The sequence below is a fragment of the Apiospora kogelbergensis genome, assembly GCF_038363985.1.
Source record: "Apiospora kogelbergensis strain CBS 113332 chromosome Unknown utg000001l_segment0_segment0, whole genome shotgun sequence".
Classification (NCBI taxonomy): Eukaryota; Fungi; Ascomycota; class Sordariomycetes; order Amphisphaeriales; family Apiosporaceae; genus Apiospora; species Apiospora kogelbergensis.
This window is the reverse complement of record NW_027117418.1, coordinates 3880097-3899067: the sequence shown is the minus strand read 5'-3', so window position 1 is coordinate 3899067 and position 18971 is coordinate 3880097. Positions and strand designations below refer to the sequence as shown.

The window sequence follows — 18971 nt, the reverse complement described above, 5'->3', positions numbered from 1 at the left end:
CTACAGTTCATCGCTTCCGCTCACATTCGGATACCTGTCTCGGCCCCAATCTATCGGATCTCCGCCAGGGACACACAAGCCCAGGCGCCAGAAGTAGTCGCGATGAGCGAACAAAAGCTGCCAGAGTTTGAGCCGCGACGGGATCCCCCAGGATCTGCGCTCCGCCTGCGAGGCTCCATCGTCCCATTCAGTGGCTCCCAGACTAGGTGGCTCGCCTTCCGAGCCTGCTATGCACCCCGGGTCGATATCGCCCACGCAAAGGAAGATGTCTTCTGGTGCCGGGCTAAGGTCTGACTTGGAGATGAACATCTCCCCAGCATGTGATCTGAAACCCCATTCCGAGAGAGGAAGCAGTGGCACAGGGTCGTCCACGTGAGTCAACCGTCGATAATCATATTGCTCGGCATCCGTATGCTTATTCTTCAGGCCAAACACGGCATCCAAGTATCTCACAAACCCGACATTGCCAACTCTTGGCTCTCCAAAGGTTGTCACAACAACGTTATCCCAGCCGAGTATGACTTTCATCTCCAGAGCAGCCAGCGCCGCCACGGCGCCACCGAGACTATGTCCAACGAGATGGATAGGGTAGTCGGGATATCGTGCCACCAGGGGCTTCAGCGTAGGCAGCACGCTTTCTCTAGCAATCTTCCAGGAGGCCAGAAAGCCCATGTGCACCGTGCAGTTGTCGCACCTGTGTTCCGGCTCCTTAGGTGGACTGTCTTCCTCCCCGTCCGGCGAAGGATACGGAACGTACTCCTGCGGGACAGTACTCAGGTCGACAACGGTGTTCGTGATGCTATACGTGCCACGGAACGCGATAATTATGGCGCCGCGGTCAAGTGCGCTTGTCTTGCGATTCGCGCCATGGTCGACAGCAACGTAGCCACAGCTGTCGCTCATCAACACCCCTGTATTCCATGATTCCACCAATTCAAGCGTTGGAAAGTCCTTGCATCGTGACACGCATTCGAAAGGTCGACTGAGTCCAGTCGTGCCAACGCAGTACGCAATGTCGACCAGTCTTGACAAGCGCTCCAGGTGAGCGAAGAGACGGGTGGAGATGCCGCTGGCTGGATTGTTGGTTCCGGCGACACGAAGGGGCTTCTGGTCGTTTGCAGCTTGGGCCGGCCCCAGTGCAGCTGCTACAACATACGAGAACGCAAGCAATCTGAAGAATTTCGGGAGCATTTCGTTCAAAGAAGTTCAATCATAAAAGTGATGTCGATATCGGTATTTCGAAGGTAGTTGATGGTAAGTGCCCATAATGGGAAGCTCAATGCATTAATGAGAGAGGCAGGGTGCTACTGGATAGAGCCAGGCATCACGAATTAGTGGCCATAGGGAGGGAGAAACCGGCATCACGCTGCATTGGGACGCTGCTCGAGCCTTTGTCGTGTGATGCATTCACGGTCAACTTAAAGGCTGAGGATGGACACAATTGGGAGCAACCCGCCACTGGGTGGTCATTTCGGTCATTCCAGCGCTTACTCTGATTAGTCGGACCACCTGAACATCGAGTGGTGGCGTCCCTTGGCATAATGCGGGGTACTCTGGTGTCTGGGAAGGCAGGGACGGTCGACTTATTCCTCGGCCTATTTGAACCCCAACTTACAACTACAGGATGAGCCTTCGACCATGGCTCGATGAGTCATGAATAAATTATCACATTATCGTCTGTCGGGCCATATTACATATAACAGTCATGCGTCTCCGAAGCATTCTCCATGCGTCTCTTATATCCGCTTGAGCCTCTCATCTGGTACCCTCGCAAGCACATCACTGGGCAACGGCACCAGCGGGTCGCGGCTGCAGACTCGTGAACTCCCTGGAAATGTCCACTGGGCTCGAGGTGCAGTTCTGCCCCGTCGGCGCAGAGCTACATGTGAGGTTGAAGGGAACAAGGCCCGAGGCCTCGAATGCTGAGGAACCACTAAAAGTATACCCATTAGCATTCGAATCCCTTGCCCGTTGCTCTTTTCGCGGACTCGATCTTGAGAAAACCCCGTGTGGGATATTTAACAGCAGCAGCAACAAACTCACCTCGAGGGGCATGCAGCCTCGATCACGGTTAGACCTGCCACACCCGTGGTCTGGTAGATGAACTCGACGTTGGCATCGTCGCAGGCATAGCGGGAAGCCAGGCCTGGGTTCGTGCTGTGGGGTTTCGAGGCCGTGTCGCGCTCGCAACGTGTGTTGATGCCCGTGGCCGAGTCCACATAGGCGAACGAGACTGTGGTCTGGTTGGTGTTGTCCGTATAGACCGAGAAGCTGCTGATGCTGTACTCAGCAGGCATGACGCAGTCGGCAGCGACCTTCATGTTGGCAGGCATCTTGTACTTCAGGGGTGTCGAGGCCACGGCACTGGCCATCAACCCAACAAGGGCGGCGGAAAAGAGCATCTTGGAAACCGGTAATGCGTGAATTCGTAGAAGATTATGAGGGGCACCAGGTAGGTTGGCTCGGAATTAAGGTAAATGACTAGGACTGTGTGGGAAAGTAGATTCGAATGGAATGGAGATCAACAACCATCTCAACTATGTATCAATAACTATCAAGGACCGAGATGAAGGCAGGGTCCTGGGCAGGGGCCCAAGGGCTTCTATTTAATACCCCTCCACGTCCAGTCTGCCAGCCTCTCATGGTAGTTGTGCCTCTAACATGCTTTTCGAGTATCCACGATTCCACTTCCTAGGTTACGGTGATGGCATTGCCTGGTACCTGGTGCCTGGTGAACATCGGCATCTTGGAAGACAACGTTTGTGCCTCCCCTGCCAAGAAATCCCAGTTGGGCGAGAATGCAGTGGTGTACGGCTGCCGATCCGTGATGCAATCTGCAAACCGGGCTTGCTCGAAGGAGTAAGTGCGCCCACATAACCAGATCGTCTACGCTTTAGGCGAGCCAATATCCACAGCGATCGGCAGCCCTAGCTGATTGTGTACCGTGCGGACTTCGCCGGAATAGGGATGCGTATTACCGTATATATCGACCACCCGCGTCCAGCAACGTGTTTCATGTTCGGCAAACGCCTTGAGCTACGCGGCACCAACAGGGCAAGAAGAGTGATATTGTACTCTATGTGCAACAGGCAATTCACCGAGGCTTCCGTGAGTTGGAAAGCTGACGGGCTTGGTAGGTTACGGGCGTTTAGCACATGACAACGATTCCTTGGTCTGGGATTTGAGGATTCTATGCATACTTGCTTGACACGAGTTCCCACGATAATCGAGTGCAGTAATAAACGTTTTAGTATCAGCCTCAACCCCCCATCTGCGTGGTTATGCAGCTGGGGGATAGGGATGGTTGCTGCAGCCTCTACAGCAACTACAGCAACTACAGCAACTACAGCAACTACAGCAACTACAGCAACTACAGAGACCGCGAGGGAAACCACGGAGCCACTTTAGCGAGTCGTAGGGCCCGAGCAGTTGACGAAAAGCACACAACGTTCACAGTTTGCCTGCGCGGTTGAAATATGTACGAGCACAAATCGACAGATTGGCCGGCACGAAGGCTTCGTGTTCGGCTTCGTGCGGCCTCTTGTGCATTCGGTTTTGTCGGAGCTATTCTTGCTGGGTTCATGGCTGCAGTGTCAGGTGCTAGGAGTCTGTTATACAATCACAATGGCGGTTCCGCTCGGAACGACCAACGACGACAATTATCTAGGTCGAATGTTCACAATTCGCCACACCGGGCCTGAAGGAAACACGGGTGGGACAGACAAACAAGAGGCTAGGGCGTTGGCGATTGGTGTCCAGGAGAAGATAGCGCAGTCAATATCGATATCACGGCCAATACGGCGGCAGGGCGGCATGTGTCTCACGGAAGAGCAACCAATGGGCTCTCATTAATCGGAGGCTGGGACCTGAACTGTGCCACATGGAGTGCACTGGCCAGTTCTCTTTAGCCACACGTCGGGCTAGCCAAAGCCACCACCACACCGCCTCTCCACTCCACACAATTGAATAATTCTTTCGGAAAAGAGCAAAAGTGCCCACTCGAAATTTGACAAGCGGCTTTGATCGAACTTTTGCGATTTCTCTCCTCACAAACCGACGACAACTAACCCCAAACACCACAGCATTCACGCCCATCAATCCATCAAGATGGCCAAGGAAGCTCCTGCTCGCACCGGTTTGGCCGTTGGCGCCAACAAAGGCCACAAGGTAGGATGAACCACCACACCTCCGGCTTTTTCCTTCCTTCTGTCTTGGGCGACCAAGCGGAAAAGATTGAAGAACAGAAGAAAAAGAACAACAAGAACCAAGCATCCGCTCAGCCATCTCAGCGGCAGGGAAATCTTGCGGGAATGGGCAGGCAAAGTCGGCGGATCTCTTGTGTGACAGGAGGTCTTCTCGCATCGTCTCACCTCGTGGAGGATCTCTGCTGCTGCTTTGACACACAATGATTCGTTCTTGTTGTTGTTGATCTACGAAGCACACCGCAGACGATGGACGTTGGCTGACTTGGAGGAATATAGACCACCGCTCGTGTCGCCAAGCCCAGAGTCTCCCGCACCAAGGGTCACCTGAGCAAGCGCACCTCTTTCGTCCGAGTACGTTATATCTCTCTCTTCCACGTCGAACCGACGGTTTCCTCCCGACGGTGTTCGAATCGCTCAGCCGTTTATCCGAAAAGCGCGCAAGACGATGATAGATCGCCGGGAGGGTCTCGACGCAGCAAGACTAGTCAGCTAACATTATTATAAAGGACGTCGTCAAGGAGGTGTCCGGTCTCGCCCCCTACGAGCGCCGCGTTATTGAGTTGCTCCGCAACTCCCGCGACAAGCGTGCCCGTAAGCTCGCCAAGAAGAGAGTACGTTAAGAGTCCCATTCACCAAGACTAAACAACATTTATGCTAATATCCGCGCCAGCTCGGTACTTTCGGCCGTGCCAAGGCGAAGGTTGACGAGCTCCAGCGTGTCATCGCTGAGTCTCGTCGTGCTGGTCACTAAACGTGGTCATGCATGGTGACAAGTGAAGGAGAGCAAAAAAAACAACTGGCATCGGATCTGGCGTTGTCTTACGAAACATGGATTTTCACTACGAGATGATGGGAAAGGTTACCTCACCGGCAGACATAGCTGCTAGGTAGATCGCAAAGTCAATACCACTTGCGCGAACTGAAGTTCAGTTCTGAATGACAGATTACAATTACGTCTATAACGCTGGCTTGCTAAAGCATTCGACGGGCATCTTCCAGAAACATTCCTGTAGTGACAGTATCGCTCACCCATCATACCCGCCCCAACACGTCCCATTTGATCTTTTTGTCTCGGGGGTTATATGATTTCCCTATGGCCCAAGAGAATTTAGGCAAGGCCACCACCTATTAGACGCACCCAGTAAGGGTCATCCCTTTGCTGAGCTGTGTTGTTTCCTGCTGGTGGGGTTGGGACATCCACCGCCGCGGCCATAAATCCCGCCGCTTGCTCATTGGAAGCCTCGAAACGACGTTTCATTGTTGAGACCTGAAGCTTTTCCTACGCTACTAGGTCTTGCCAATCCGTTTGACACGAGTCGTTGCTTTTGAAGAGCCCAAGAGCAGGCGATACTTGCCTCAACTCCTGTGAATTGGGTTGCCTGTACCTTCCTTGTTTCCTCAATTCCCTCGTATATTTGTTGTACCCTGGGCGGGAATCGCTTGAGCGTTGGGGGGACTCATAGCTGAATCTCCGTATTTTTTGGAGAGAAGTAATTGTGCGCGGCCGAGCCTTTCTGCCGACGCATCCAGTGTCAGCTTTGGCTTCTTACCATTACGCCTATCACCATCACCGCTGCTGCTACTCCACGCATCGAGCAGGGAGGAAACTGACGGGTGGTCTTTCAAGTCGGCGATTGGGTTACCCCGCAGGGAGCGGTACATCTCCGTCTTGGGGACGCTGTCGCCCAGCTTGGCCGCCGGTTTCCGCTGCGCGCAGAGCTCGAGGACGGGGTTGCCGTGCTGCGCGGCCGGGTTGTCGTCGACGGGGGCGTACTTAGGTTCCATCTCCGTCACGGAGCCCGGCATATCGCCGTACTCTGGCGGCATGTACGGCTGCCTCTTCATCTTCCGGCGGTCGATGACCCCCTGCAGCCTGGTCTTAGCCAGGAGCCAGCTGATGCCCTTGTCGAAGCCATCAGTGAACTCGTTAGGATGGAACAGGCGCACCCGGCTCCGCCGCACCAGTCGGTTTCGGTGCACGTTGGTTTTTTCGCTCGGCTTGACCACGGGCCACACGTTGGCGATGGACCGGCGGCCGGTCGGTAAGCGCGTGAGGCCCTGGCCGTCGGGGAATTGGTCGTAGGAGATACCCTCGAGCTGCGCGCCGCAGTTGGGGCACCAGTACATGGTGGGCGACTGGTACGTCGCCAGTGAGCAGCTGCAGGACGGCTCCAGCCTGTTGACCTCCACACGCCAGATCTCTACGCGCGTAGAGCGATCGCGCTCGACCTCCTTCGACCCCGGCTCCGGGATTTGATCTGGGGGCGTCAGTAGTCTGGCGTTGCCAACGAGTTCGTGAAGCACATGGGGCGGAGGCGGAAGCTTGATCGCCCAGGAGTCGTTACTGGTAGCCGATGCCATGGTAGGGATTCGTATGTATGCATGTATGTATGTATGCAGTGCTCCAAGCTGTATAGCAATACCAACAGACAAGTGTCGTGGGTTTTGTTTGGGGAGATGGGAGATGGAGGGTTTGCGAATCGGCCGTGATTTCCTCTCCACCCCTATTCTATCTTCCGGCCCTCTCAAGGAAGGTGCTGTAGTAGAAACCTGGGTGGCGATTGCCGGATAACCACCTGCGCAGCCTCGATCAATCTCAATGCTTATGTGAGAGGTCTTTCTAAAATGTGGCTTTCTGGATGCCCGCTAGAGACATTCCAGCGCCGTTGATACAACAACGTTGATTTGGCACCGGAATCGTCGGCAAATGCTCGCTTACGGTACACGACGACCAATATACGTGATACAGAGACATGCAGATTGCCTGCTCGGGATGGTCTGTCTGCGAAGACGCTATTTGGGTCCCTTAGAAGAGGCAATGGAGGATATAATGTTGGGGGTTTATTTTCTAGTGCGGTAATACTTCGGTGCTCTGCAAATAGCATCCACTCTATCGCATCTCCTTTTGTGGCTGGCCACCTTCGCCACCTGTATATCATCGCCGTCCTGGACACGGTATAGTTCAGTGTCAGTCAAGTAGAGAAGGTGTAATACCATGGTAGTTGTACAATTCCTATTCACCGCTATCCGGTATCTTGGGACAGGCACTGTAGTTGCCTTCACACCCTTTTACACCCGGCCTGGCCTGGAATTAGAATTGGCTGCAGCTTGTTTTGATCGTTGTTGCTGTTCCTGGATCAGCCTCCCAGCACCATCTTCTGTCCTGTTCCGCAAGCCCCTCATTAGCCGCTTCCTCGCTCTGTAGTCGCACGTCTCGTTGTTCCGACACCAATACGGAATAGTCTCGCGCTGCACCTTTGGGTGCGGACAGGAGCGACCAGCTTCAACCTCGTCGCATGGCAGGGTCCGGTTGCGGTGTGTCGGGCAGCCGCAGGCTAGTTGGACCTCTAAGTGAAGACACATTATGGTGGACGTTCTTTCGATTCTGGACCAATTCAGTAAGTGCTGACTGCTGGTGGGATAATGCCCCCAGGCTTTTAGACACCCCCTTGTTATATTTTCGGGGAAGTTCTTTGTAGCCTTGGTGTTGTCTGTGCGACGAGGGATACAAAAGGCTTCGTCAAGCCGCCTTTGTTTGGAGTAAAGAAGAACAAGCTCAAGCGAATATCTATTTGATATTGCTCAAAACCACGTGCACACAGTAGTCCTGGTCACACGAGTGGGCGTGGTCTGTAGCAACACTGCCCGGAAAAGTTAAAGGAGAAATCATATGATGTGAACTTCGTATAAGCACAGCACACGCTGTACCACAACCGGGAGGGTATCTATACCGACGCCATGCCAGCCAGCCAAATCTCGCCTTCTACCTGGCCTTGATCTTGCGAATGACCACCTTGCTCCCGTCTAGTTCCCAGCCGACGCCATCGTTAGTAACGAGGTCCATCCATGTAGAGTCCGCGCACTCCTCCAGGAACTCCAGTTCCACGCCGAGGTAGCCTCGCCCGAAGCACTTGAGTGTGTGCTGGCGCATGGCGCCCTCGCCGAACTCGAGCAGCTTCGCCTTGTGCCCGTCGACGCTCCGCCGCAGCCGCTTGTAGAGCACGTAGTTGTCGTGGGCCAGCGCGTCGAGCACGCCGTCGATCTTGGGGTCGCGTAGGCGGTAGCGGCTGCGCAGCGCGTAGGCCTCGGCGAGGTCGCCGCGGCGGCAGGCCGTGTCGAGTACCAGGTAGCCCACCACCTCGCTCGTCTCGACGCTGGTCAGGGCGACGGCGGCGCCTCCTGGGTGCCGCGGCTGGATGCGGCGCAGCAGGTGCAGGATGGCCGGGTGGTACGACTCCGGGTGCTTGACCAGCACCGAGAGCCGGATGCAGAACAGGTAGGCTTGCACGGCGAAGTCATCGGCCCGTTTGGACGCCACGATCCCCTCGCGCAGCTTCCTAAGCGCTGCCAGAACGTCCGAGAGGCTCTGCGTATCGGCGGAGGCTGGTAGGGACGTGGCGGCAGGGACAGCGGGGGCGCTAGATGCGTGTCGTGGGACGGGTCTCGGAGGGCCGCCGGGGGTTGAAGAAGTAGAGGGCGGCGGCTTGGGCGTGGTGTGGAGAGGTTCGGACAACTGGAGCGAGGAGAAGCGACGGAGAAGTTCTTGGCGCTCACCGGCGTCGGAGCAGAAGGACATGTAGCGCTCGACAATCTTTGTGTAATACCGTTCTTGGGTCTTGAAGTCGAGCAGTCGGTTGTCGCCCTTGGAAGGCAGGCCTATGGCCTCCAACGGGTCGAGGTCAACGGGCTTCAGGCGGCTCCACGGTCCAGACGGAGCGCGCCTTCCCCCTCTGCCACCCCTTTGCCCCCTTGGGCCACCGCGTCCGCGCATTGTTATGTCATTTCAGAGCGCGAGGTAGATATTTGGTGTTGTTGAGCGATTGGAGGGTGGCAGCATTCCGAGTGGTGGTCTCGTCCGCTATAGAAAGCCAGGCAGAAGGCAGCCAGGCATGCGGGTCCCTGGGAACTGGGAAGGTCCGTTCAGCAGGTGGTAGGTGGGGTAGACGAGACAAGTAAGAAGTAAGTACTAAGTAAGTACTAATCTAATCGCCGAAAGTTGCATCTGCACACGCAAGGTAGATGGCAGCTAGCATTCATTGTATCAATAGACTTCGGGGGAAAGACAGCCCTTGCACCCGGATATTCCAGACCACTTGGGGCCAAGCCGCCGTCAACGAGTACGAGGTCGTCGATGCTGGGGACCTCGGCATCGTCGTTGTGGTGGGCGCAGATCCGGGGTAGCTCCCCCCCCGCGTCGTCCAGATGAACCAGAACACCCCGCAGTTCGACTTGGTATAAGACACCGATCCATCGCCTGCTAATGTCACTTGTATTGTACAGCCGTTCAAGTTGCCGAATCCTCTAAATGGCCCAACGCATATCGCAAATAGCTAGCCAGCTCAACTGGCCAAAAGGCATGCTTGCCGGCCAAGTGGCCATCATCACAGGCTCGGGGCAAGGTATTGGGGCCGAAGCCGCCAGGCTGTTTGCCAATGAAGGCGCCAAAGTAGTTGTCTCGGATATCGACAGTGGTACGTAACGAATATGGCGGTTTATAAGCGCCGTGCTCGATCTTGCTCCGTTGACCGTCACTCACCGTGTATGCATCTGTAGCAAAGGCCAAGGCCGTAGCCGACTCCATCAGCAGCGCCGGCGGCCAGGCCATAGCCGTGCCGGGCGATGTGCTCGACGACGCCTACCTCAAAGCCCTCATCAAGTCCGCCGCTGAATTTGGCCAGGGCAAGATCCACATCATCGTCAACAACGCCGGCTACACGTGGGACGGCGTCATCCACAAGATGACGGACCAGCAGTGGGACGCCATCGTCGCCCTGCACTGCACTGCCCCCTTCAAGCTCGTCCGCGAGGCGGCGCCCTACTTCCGCGTCAAGGACGGCGAGCCACGCGCCATCGTCAACGTCTCGAGCTCATCGGGCGTCCACGGCAACGCCGGGCAGGCCAACTACGCCCTCGCCAAAGCCGGCGTGACGGGGCTCACTAAGACCATTGCGAAGGAGTGGGGCCCGTCCTTTGGTGTGCGAGCCAACACTATCGCCTTCGGACACATCGCTACCCGTCTGACGCAGGCCAAAGAGATGGGTGCATTCGTCACAGGACCCGGGGGTGAGAAGATCGCCATTGGCATCCCCGAGGCACAGAAGAAGGCCGCGGGGCCAGCGTTGTACACGGACATCCCGTTACGAAGACCGGGAACGGCAACCGAGGCAGCCAGCGCTATCCTGGCAATGTGCTCACCAATGTTCAGCTACGTGTCAGGGCAAACGCTCATGGTGGGCGGTGGCCGGAATATGTGAAGGAGGCTCTAGTTGACACCGGCCAGGCAGCCAGCATCCGATCTACGTCAGAAGATGGGCTACAACGAACAGAACTGTGGCTTCAACCTGTATTATTAGTATTTGTATCAAGAAAAGCCAGCCTTGCCAACGCCATGCGTCCTTTTGCCCCCCATCGTGGCATTTCAGCGTCAAGCGGGGCAACCTCGTATCTCATCTGTTTACAGCAGTCCCTTTCCTGGCAGCAGTCTCCCCCATCCTTTCAGACCTTGGCCCATAAGCTCAGCACACCCTTTGCGTATTCCACAATCTCGTCGCCGCCCAGCTTGCTCTCTCCGTAGACACGGTCGACGAAGCTGATGGGGACCTCGGCCACGGTGCAGCCCATGGCCTTGGCGCGCACCATCATCTCCATCTGGAATGTGTAGCCCTTGCTCTCGGTCTTCTCGATGACCTTCTGTAGCACGGCTTTCTTGTACAGGCGGAAGCTGCCGGTGAGATCGCTCACGCCGGGTCGCAGCACAGTGTCGGCGAAGAGGTTGGCACCGCGGCTGACGAACTTGCGCTTTAGATCCCAGCCGTAGACGCCGCCGTCGCCGGCATATCGGGTGCCCGTAACGATGTCGTAGTTTGCGGTCTGCTGCTTGGCGATCATCTGGGGGATGAACTTGGGATGGTGGCTGAAGTCGGCGTCCATGATGATGACGAAGTTGCCCGTGGCGAACTGCAGGCCGTGGACGTAGGCGGTGCCGAGACCCAGCTTCCCGGTGCGCGTCTTGAGGACGACATGGGGGCTGTAGGCCTTTACGAGCTGGAGGGCGACTTCTTGGGTGCCATCGGGCGAGCCGTCGTCAATGATGATGAGTTCCCAGTCAAGCTTGCTGTTCGAAAGCGCATATCCGTAAGCGAGGAACCGACTACAAAACGGACACGGGAGATGGCATAATGATCAAGCATACTTCTCGGTAAAGGTGCGGTTCAGCAGCCATGCGACAATGGGCAAGTTCTTGCGCTCGTTGAAAGTCGGCAGGAGAACGGAGTACCTGTCCCCTGAAGCGGTCTTAACGGGGGCCATGGTGTAGTTTGGGAATCAAGTAGGTAGGAAGGGTCGCGAGTCGAGGAATCAATCTTATTAGGCCGAAATATCGGAGGAATGGGAATGCTGAATAAAAGGAGCGGCTTGAGGTTGGCAACAGTAGGTAGGTGGTGGTAGTGGCTGATCTGGCTTCGTTGATTGCCTAGGTGCAGTGCAGTTGCAGTGCATGTGCTGTGCAGTGCAGCAGATGGAGACGGACAGACGGGAGATTGACGCGGCGAGGCCTTATCGATTGGTGATTGTTCACTGGTGTGTACCTAGGTATTCTCTACTAGGCTATTCTGGGATACGCCTATATATATGTATGTGTATAACGAAGTCAGTTGTGCGAGCATATGGTAACTGGAAAACTTTGATTTAATTAACTCCTCGTCTCTATAGCCGCCTCTCACTCTGATCTACTACTACCATCTTTGAATATCTGCCGGCTCTCTGCCGGCTCTCTGCCGTCATCTAGATCACTCTCGACATGATCCACTGCGTATAAAGGGTATCTTATGTTTTTGGGCGGCAGCCTGCCCACTCAAGTGTATATCACAAGTAATATCAACCCCCTCTCTCCACTCTACCATAAGCGAAAACACTACTCCTTGCTCTTAGAAACCGATCGGGAGACCGCCGTGTCGCCCGTCGTCTTGCGTCCGATGCTCCGCCAGCTCTTTAGACTGCTGAAGCTCATCGTGTGGTTGAACTTGCGGCCGGCCTCCTCGTCACCCTGGTTGAAGGCACCCCGGACGACGGCACCACCCTCGAGCAGGCGGAACTGCCGCTTGATCATCTTCCAGAGTTCAATGCAGGCCACGAAGATAACAAGGGCCGCGAAGCAGATGCCCCACTCCCACGTGATGCCTACGTGCTTGAAGACGACCGTGTTGACGGTGGGGATGTAGACGACGGGGAAGACCGAGACGAAACCGATTGATACGGCCCAGAACAAGAACTTGTTGTTGTAGATATCCTTGGCGAAGGACAAGATAGACGTCGACTCGGGGTTCAGCTTGAACATGGAGCGGCGGAGGTCCTTGAATTCCCAGGCACTGATAAGGATGAGCCAGGTCAGCTCGGCGAACACGGCGGCGCGGGCGCGGAAGACGGGCCTGCACTCCTCCGAGAAGTGCTCGTTGCAGCCGTGGCCGAGGTTCCCGCCGTTGGCTGCGTAGACGACGATGACGAATGTCATGAGAGTAAGAGTACCCATAACCGTGCCATAGACCACCATGTCCACGAGGATCTGGTTGGTGAAGACACCGCGTTTCTTGTCGTGAGGTGGGCGGCGCATGACCTGGCGCGACGGGGGCTCACGGCCAAGACCAAACGCAGGGAAGGACGAGGTTACCATGTTAATCCAGAGAATTTGCAGTGGCGAAATGGGAAATACGGAGAAGCCAGTGCCGTCACGGAAGCCAAGACCACAGATCAACAGAATGACCTCGCCGACGTTGGAGGTCAGCAGATGTAAGATGAACTTCTGGATGTTATCAAACATGCGGCGACCTTCACGGATGGCAGCGACAATGGAGTTGAACTTGTCATCGGTCAAGACGATCTTGGCTGCCGACTTGGCAACGTCAGATCCCGAACCCATGGCGATGCCAACGTCAGCGCTGGACAGCGAGGGAGCATCGTTGACACCGTCACCCGTCATGGCCATGAAGGCGTTGCGACGTCGGAGAGCTTCGATCATGCGAGTTTTGGTGTCAGGAGCGCAGCGAGCAAGAACAAGGGGCAATTCGGGCAAAGCATCGATCTCATCCTCGGTCAACTTGTCAAAGTCGTTTGCCTTCTGGATCAGAGCATCAGCCACATCTTTCGAGAGGACACCCATATCATGCGGGATGATGCCGACTTCTCTGGCAATTGCAGCTGCAGTCGAGGGGTGATCGCCAGTCAACATGTGCACCCTGATACCGGCTGTGGAACATTCGGCGATGGCGGGCTTGGTCTCGCGACGGGGCGGGTCGTAGATACCAACGAGGCCAAGAAGAGTAAGTCCGGTTTCGACTCGGTTGCGCAGAGCCTCGTCCTTTTCGGTATCGTTGGCCGAAGACTTCTCCTCGTATATACCGTCCCAGGGGCGAGAAGCAACAGCGAGAACACGTTGACCAAGAGATGCGAATTCATCCATCTGCTTCAAGAGCTTTTCCTTGTAAGCATCTGTCATCTGCTCTTGTTGATCGCCGAGTCCAACGGTAGTGCAAAGATCGATGATACGCTCCACGGCACCCTTGGTGAAAACCATGCTGTGGCCAAGGTCGGGGCCGTTGTAGATGACTGACATGCGCTTGATGCTACTGTCAAAGGGGAACTCGGCAACCTGCTTCCAGCCTCCTTCACCCTCGAGGGTCTTCTTGCCTTTCTGGAAGCGGTGCGCAAAGACTTGGAGTGCGATTTCGGTAGGCTCACCAGTGGTTTTCCATTTGCGTTCATCAGCATTGGCTTCCGTCTCATGCCTGACAGTAGAAAGGTTGCAAAGGGCCGCGGCGAGGAGGAATGATTCCAGGTCTGGTGTCATGGTAGCTTCTATCTCTTCCTCTTTCTTGGGCTTGTTGTGGAGTTTCTCGTCGGGGACGTCGAATTTGAGGGCGCCGGCACTCCGCTCCTGATCAAAATCGCGCTTCTCCGGCTCTTTGGGGGGGGCATTGGGGTCCACCTCAGAGACGGTGACTCGTCCTACAGTCGGATCAGAAGGATCCTTGGAGTCGCGAACAGTGTAGATGGTCTTCCTCGGCAGCCAAACTTTCTTGACAATCATGGCACCTTGCGTCAAGGTACCTGTCTTGTCGGAACAAATGTTGGTCACTCCTCCCAGTGCTTCAAGAGCTGAGAGGTCTCGAACCACAACGTTGGCCTTCCTCATGACCGTTGTTGCAACGACCATGGTAATAGTTAAGACACTGGGCACCATGTTAGAAGGTGTTCATGATGGAGGGATGATCTGAGGGATAAACTTACGCAACAAGAGACTCGGGGATGATAGCAATACCAGTACTGATGGCGTAAATGATGACCTCGCGGTTGCCTGTGAAGTTGTTTACGGCAAAGACGATCAAGGCAAGAACCAGTGCGCAGCCAAAGAGCATGTATGCCAACTTCGAGAGTTTGATCTGTAGCGGTGTGCCCTCGGTCAATCCCAGGAACTTGCCGAAGAAGTCATACGCGCGCTTTAGACCGCCGACGACGGGTTGTCGCTTGCCATACTTCTTGTAGTTCATGGACCGACCTTCCTTGCGCTGCTTACCGGAAGTCGAGGCAGCGATCTTGCCCACTTCGGTTTGCATACCCGTGGCAATAACAACACCACGGCCACGGCCTTTGATGACAACAGTGGTTCCATATCCGAGGTTGATCCGATCGCCGATGCCAAGCTCTTCGTCCTCCAGGTTTTCGATAACTTTCTCGACGGGGACCGATTCGCCAGTGAGTGATTGTTCATCAGCACTGAAGTTCATGGCTTCGAACAGACGGATATCTGCAGGGATGGTGTCACCCATTTTCAAGAGTACAACATCACCTGGGACGACCTCGGCACTGTTTGTATGTTAGCTCTAGAAGCTTGCTCGCAACCCGGCCCCGTCATTAATACTTACTTGGGAATAACAATGGTCTTTCCATCGCGCAGGACATTAGCACTAGGGGCAGATAGAGCGCGCAAAGCGTCCATCTTCTTTTCAGCCCCATACTCCTGCCAGAAACCAATCGAGACATTGAGAACAATAACAACGACCAGAACAGTGCCTTCAACGTAATCGCCAACGCCGTAGCTAAGAGCCATGGCAAAAAACAGGACCTAACACAAGCGGTGGTCAGCTATCGGTGCTTAGGGCGGACAAAGCATTGACTTACAATAATCATGGCATTGAACAGCTGGCGGAGGAAGATGGTATACCAAGGGATGGCTCCGCCAACATCGAGCTCGTTTGGCGGGTACTTTTCTTGAAGTTGGGCAACCTGAGCAGAGGAAAGTCCTCTGTCGGGATCTGACTCAAGCGTCTTGAAGACATCTTGGACAGGCGAGAGGTATGGATGTCTAGGATACTCTGCGGCCATCGTGTACGAGGACGAGGTCGGAGTAGAGACCGGCCAGTTGGTGGTTCATGCGTATGGCGTATCTATAGGTGAATAATGTCTGCAGAGTTGGAATGCTTCCTTGTTGGTAGGACTTCTCAGGTAAGGCTCTTGGCAGGCGAGAAGAAAGCGGTTGGCTTCTAGACCTCCAAAGCCGACAGAAGCCCGGGGAAGTACCTCTTCTTTATAATGCTACACCGATTCAATTGCGAACCGACGAGGAAGCATGGGCGGTTTAGTCACTGGGCCCGTCGATGTCATTGGGCGATGCCAAGGGCATACCAAGAACCTTATACCATCATCTTGCGCACTGGGAGATATGATAAGCCTCGTTGGAGGGGCATTGGGATCAAGAAGTCCAGCAGCATTCCAGCGCCTTATTGGCCGACGAGCTAGTTGGGGATTGGCATGTTGACGACCAAGGAGCGAACCCGAATTATCAGTCCATTGAGGTGGAACAGAGGTGCCGAATAGCCATCGCCAACTCTTTCGTCAAGCAGCCGGCAGCCTTGGCTCAGTGAAGCCCAGCCTTGGCTAGCAGAGCCAAGTCTTGGCCTTGCAAACACCAACAGGCTGGATGGCGAGACAGGCCGAACGTGGGATGCACGTGACCAGGCCGGATATCGCCTCAAGGGGCTTGGCAGGCAGACCCGTTCATTCGAAGCGGCTTGGGCTTGGGAATAAATGAAGTTTCATGAATCGGATTTCGGGTCCCACCTGCTCGGAGGCTTGGCCAGCGAGGGCGGAGATGATGTTCTGGGGGAAGTGGGAAAACACTGAGCTCTTGGTCGTTATGCGGAGCTGATGTCATAATGTGTAGACATTGACCGATTGTTTCTGTATTTGACTTCGACGTCTAAAGTACTAGATTGAGTTCTATCAGCTCGACCAGGTCCCACGAAACTCCCTGTTCCCCTCTCGCCTCCCAGGCCCGCTGGAGGGCCAATCGCCGATGGAGGCGCCGCAGCCGTTGCTATTTCTGCAGTCTATAACACCATAGCATGTTTGCGTGTGCCCATGTGAGATTGTTCCGAAATGCCACACGGAATCGCCGCGGCTCATACGAAGGACGGTGCATTGGGGTCTTGGCGCCTCAATGACGTGATGGAGTAGTCAACTGACCAACGGAGGGAGACAAGGAACTACTCCTCACCCCATAGAACCACATACCACGACGAGGCTCTTAACGAGGACATCTGCTTTTGTTTCACGCATTGCCCCAACTCCCAGGCACTTACTTGCGTCTGTGTTAATCTGGGGCTTGCATAGGCAGTCTGGACTGGCTAGTTGGATGGCCAGCTGCTGCCTCCAGGAAGTCGGTCGCTATATTGTTTTTCCGAAAACAGGGAACCTCCCACCTCACTTTCTCTGCCACTTCCTATTACTAATGGCTGCGGTAGCACATAAGGTACGGTACGCCAACCTTGTTTCCCCCCGTTGACATTTCCCCTCATCTCATCGATCGAGGCTGGCAGAATAGGTAGGGTATGAGGTATGTAGGTACAACTTCGGCAGGAAAGGTTGGTTACGTGGGTTGGTAATGGGTACACTCGAGGTACCGTGTCTGGAGACGGTGGGTGCGAGGAGCTGCCAGGCCTATTCACCATTGCCTCATGTCGCCCCCAGGTTCCCTCCATGAAGGAATAATTCTCCCGAGCCGTCGGTTGGTGGGACTTGATTCGTCGTCTCTGTCTAGGTTACATAGTATGTTATGTAGCTGGTTGAGTGTAGCAGCTTCGCGCACTCACCTCACTCACCCATTCACTCACTCACCTCATCCGAGTTTCTCGTTCCACTTGCTGAATCTTCATCTTTTCCCCATCCATCATCATCTCTCATTGCATACATTCACATATTACTGCCCTGAACGACTTAAGCCCCAGCCATCGCGTAACAATCTGGCTCTACCATCAAGACCAATACGCCAAAACGCCCATTCTTTCACACCGTTTGGCGCCTGCGCGCATACTGTGTTGGCCCAAGACTGCCCGCTCTCCCTACGTCATTGAGGATGGCAGAGAGCACGACCAACACCGCCAATAAAGGTATCAAGCCATTGCAAATGCTACTAAGTCTCTTTGCGCGACTCTGGAAATTTCCGAATCGCAATGAATGAGCCCTAACTGTCTATCTGCGAAGCTAAGTGGCTTGGAAATCACTTCGACGTTGTTGTGTGACACTCGGCTATGTGATCGCTACGGCACTGTGTGCTAACATTACCTGCCTCGTCTTACAGTTATTGCGCCAATGGACAAGCCAGTTGAAAATGGACCACCAACACCCCCGGAGACGCAGCCGAGTGTTGAAACCAAACCGGCTGAACCAGACTTACCACCTATTGCCAAAGAGCCCATGGCAACAGCACAGGCCCCTATGGTTCCTGCACCGATTGACACGACTGAGGCTGGCCTGACGTCGGCCCCAGTCGCTAGTACAGAGACCGCCAAGTCTCCCGACCACGCCAAGGACGCCGCCGCCAAGAAATCAGCGGCGGAGGCTGGGTTGGCTGCGCAAACCGATAAGCCAGATGCTTTAGAAGATACTAACGCGATATCCGATGGCGTTTCGAACGAAGTTCCCAAGCCCGTTTCTGTCCAAGAGGTGCCGGACCAGGAACTGGCAGCTTCCATACCGTCGGGTGCGGGCAGTGCGACGCAGCCAGCCAACGAGCAGGAAACAGTATCCCCACTGGCCAAGAAGGCCGACTTACCGAACGCTGAGCCTACCTCTGGAACGGTGCCGAAGGAGAAGGAGGACGCGCAATTCACTGGACCCGCCCAAGCTCTTGCCGAGACCGCCAAGGTCGAACCCCAGACTGGCGACAAGAGAAAGGCCGACAGCCCGGCCGAGCACGAGGAAACCAACGGTGCTGCTTCCAGCGCCAATGTCGATGAAAAAGCCGCCTCGCCCGCCAAGAAGCAAAAGACCGAAGACATTGAGAATGATGCCACTAATGGCGACGACACCGTGGTTAACAAGCGTGGGCGACCCAAGAAGGAGAAGAAGCCCCCTGCGCCAGTTGGCCGCACCGCCCGCAAAACCAGGAGTCAAGCAGCTGCCGAGCTGTAAACCCGTCTTTTCCCACGGCACGACGAGGAAAACAACAAACAACAATAAGAGGAGAAGGACTTGAAAACAAGAAGAAATTACACAATGAGGGATCAACTAACCACAACAGCGGGCCCAACGATATCACGTCTCTCCTTCCCTTAGGTATTTGCTTGATTACTCTTGCTTTTTGAAAATCTCACCGCCGGGGGAACTGATATTGGCAGGGAGAGGCGAGGGTTACCCCTACTGCCGAGCTTGGTTGACATGGTAATATATATGTATGTAGATATTCTTACATATGCAGTTCTGAATTGATTCTAG

The 18971-nt window shown here is 55.0% G+C and overlaps 9 protein-coding genes across 9 annotated transcripts; 3 read left to right on the top strand and 6 right to left on the bottom strand.

Annotated features, from left to right (window-relative positions):
• Positions 1–1191, bottom strand: PG998_001240 (triacylglycerol lipase; the record flags this gene model as incomplete). The annotated part of the gene is made up of 1 exon (XM_066868058.1): positions 1–1191. The coding sequence occupies one exon, from the start codon at positions 1189–1191 to the stop codon at positions 1–3; it is 1191 nt and encodes a 396-aa protein (XP_066736473.1).
• Positions 1192–1779: 588 nt separating this feature from the next.
• PG998_001239 (uncharacterized protein) lies at positions 1780–2402 on the bottom strand (the record flags this gene model as incomplete). The annotated part of the gene is made up of 2 exons (XM_066868057.1): positions 1780–1933; positions 2044–2402. 2 exons carry the CDS (start codon positions 2400–2402, stop codon positions 1780–1782), a joined length of 513 nt encoding a protein of 170 aa, XP_066736472.1.
• Positions 2403–4067: 1665 nt separating this feature from the next.
• Positions 4068–4956, top strand: PG998_001238 (60S ribosomal protein eL36; the record flags this gene model as incomplete). Its single annotated transcript, XM_066868056.1, has 4 exons — positions 4068–4167; positions 4482–4556; positions 4712–4816; positions 4876–4956. The coding sequence occupies exons 1-4, from the start codon at positions 4108–4110 to the stop codon at positions 4954–4956; spliced, it is 321 nt and encodes a 106-aa protein (XP_066736471.1). The 5' UTR covers positions 4068–4107.
• A 647-nt stretch (positions 4957–5603) lies between these two features.
• Positions 5604–6566, bottom strand: PG998_001237 (uncharacterized protein; the record flags this gene model as incomplete). The annotated part of the gene is made up of 1 exon (XM_066868055.1): positions 5604–6566. One exon carries the CDS (start codon positions 6564–6566, stop codon positions 5604–5606), a length of 963 nt encoding a protein of 320 aa, XP_066736470.1.
• Positions 6567–7968: 1402 nt separating this feature from the next.
• PG998_001236 (uncharacterized protein) lies at positions 7969–8976 on the bottom strand (the record flags this gene model as incomplete). Its single annotated transcript, XM_066868054.1, has 1 exon — positions 7969–8976. The coding sequence occupies one exon, from the start codon at positions 8974–8976 to the stop codon at positions 7969–7971; it is 1008 nt and encodes a 335-aa protein (XP_066736469.1).
• A 534-nt stretch (positions 8977–9510) lies between these two features.
• On the top strand, positions 9511–10459 carry PG998_001235 (short-chain dehydrogenase; the record flags this gene model as incomplete). The annotated part of the gene is made up of 2 exons (XM_066868053.1): positions 9511–9676; positions 9759–10459. The coding sequence occupies 2 exons, from the start codon at positions 9511–9513 to the stop codon at positions 10457–10459; spliced, it is 867 nt and encodes a 288-aa protein (XP_066736468.1).
• Positions 10460–10700: 241 nt separating this feature from the next.
• Positions 10701–11513, bottom strand: PG998_001234 (glycosyltransferase family 2 protein; the record flags this gene model as incomplete). The annotated part of the gene is made up of 2 exons (XM_066868052.1): positions 10701–11319; positions 11398–11513. The coding sequence occupies 2 exons, from the start codon at positions 11511–11513 to the stop codon at positions 10701–10703; spliced, it is 735 nt and encodes a 244-aa protein (XP_066736467.1).
• A 604-nt stretch (positions 11514–12117) lies between these two features.
• On the bottom strand, positions 12118–15581 carry PG998_001233 (potassium sodium efflux p-type atpase; the record flags this gene model as incomplete). The annotated part of the gene is made up of 4 exons (XM_066868051.1): positions 12118–14428; positions 14487–15062; positions 15122–15321; positions 15378–15581. 4 exons carry the CDS (start codon positions 15579–15581, stop codon positions 12118–12120), a joined length of 3291 nt encoding a protein of 1096 aa, XP_066736466.1.
• Positions 15582–17846: 2265 nt separating this feature from the next.
• Positions 17847–18668, top strand: PG998_001232 (uncharacterized protein; the record flags this gene model as incomplete). The annotated part of the gene is made up of 1 exon (XM_066868050.1): positions 17847–18668. One exon carries the CDS (start codon positions 17847–17849, stop codon positions 18666–18668), a length of 822 nt encoding a protein of 273 aa, XP_066736465.1.
• Between the last annotated feature and the right edge of the window lie 303 nt (positions 18669–18971).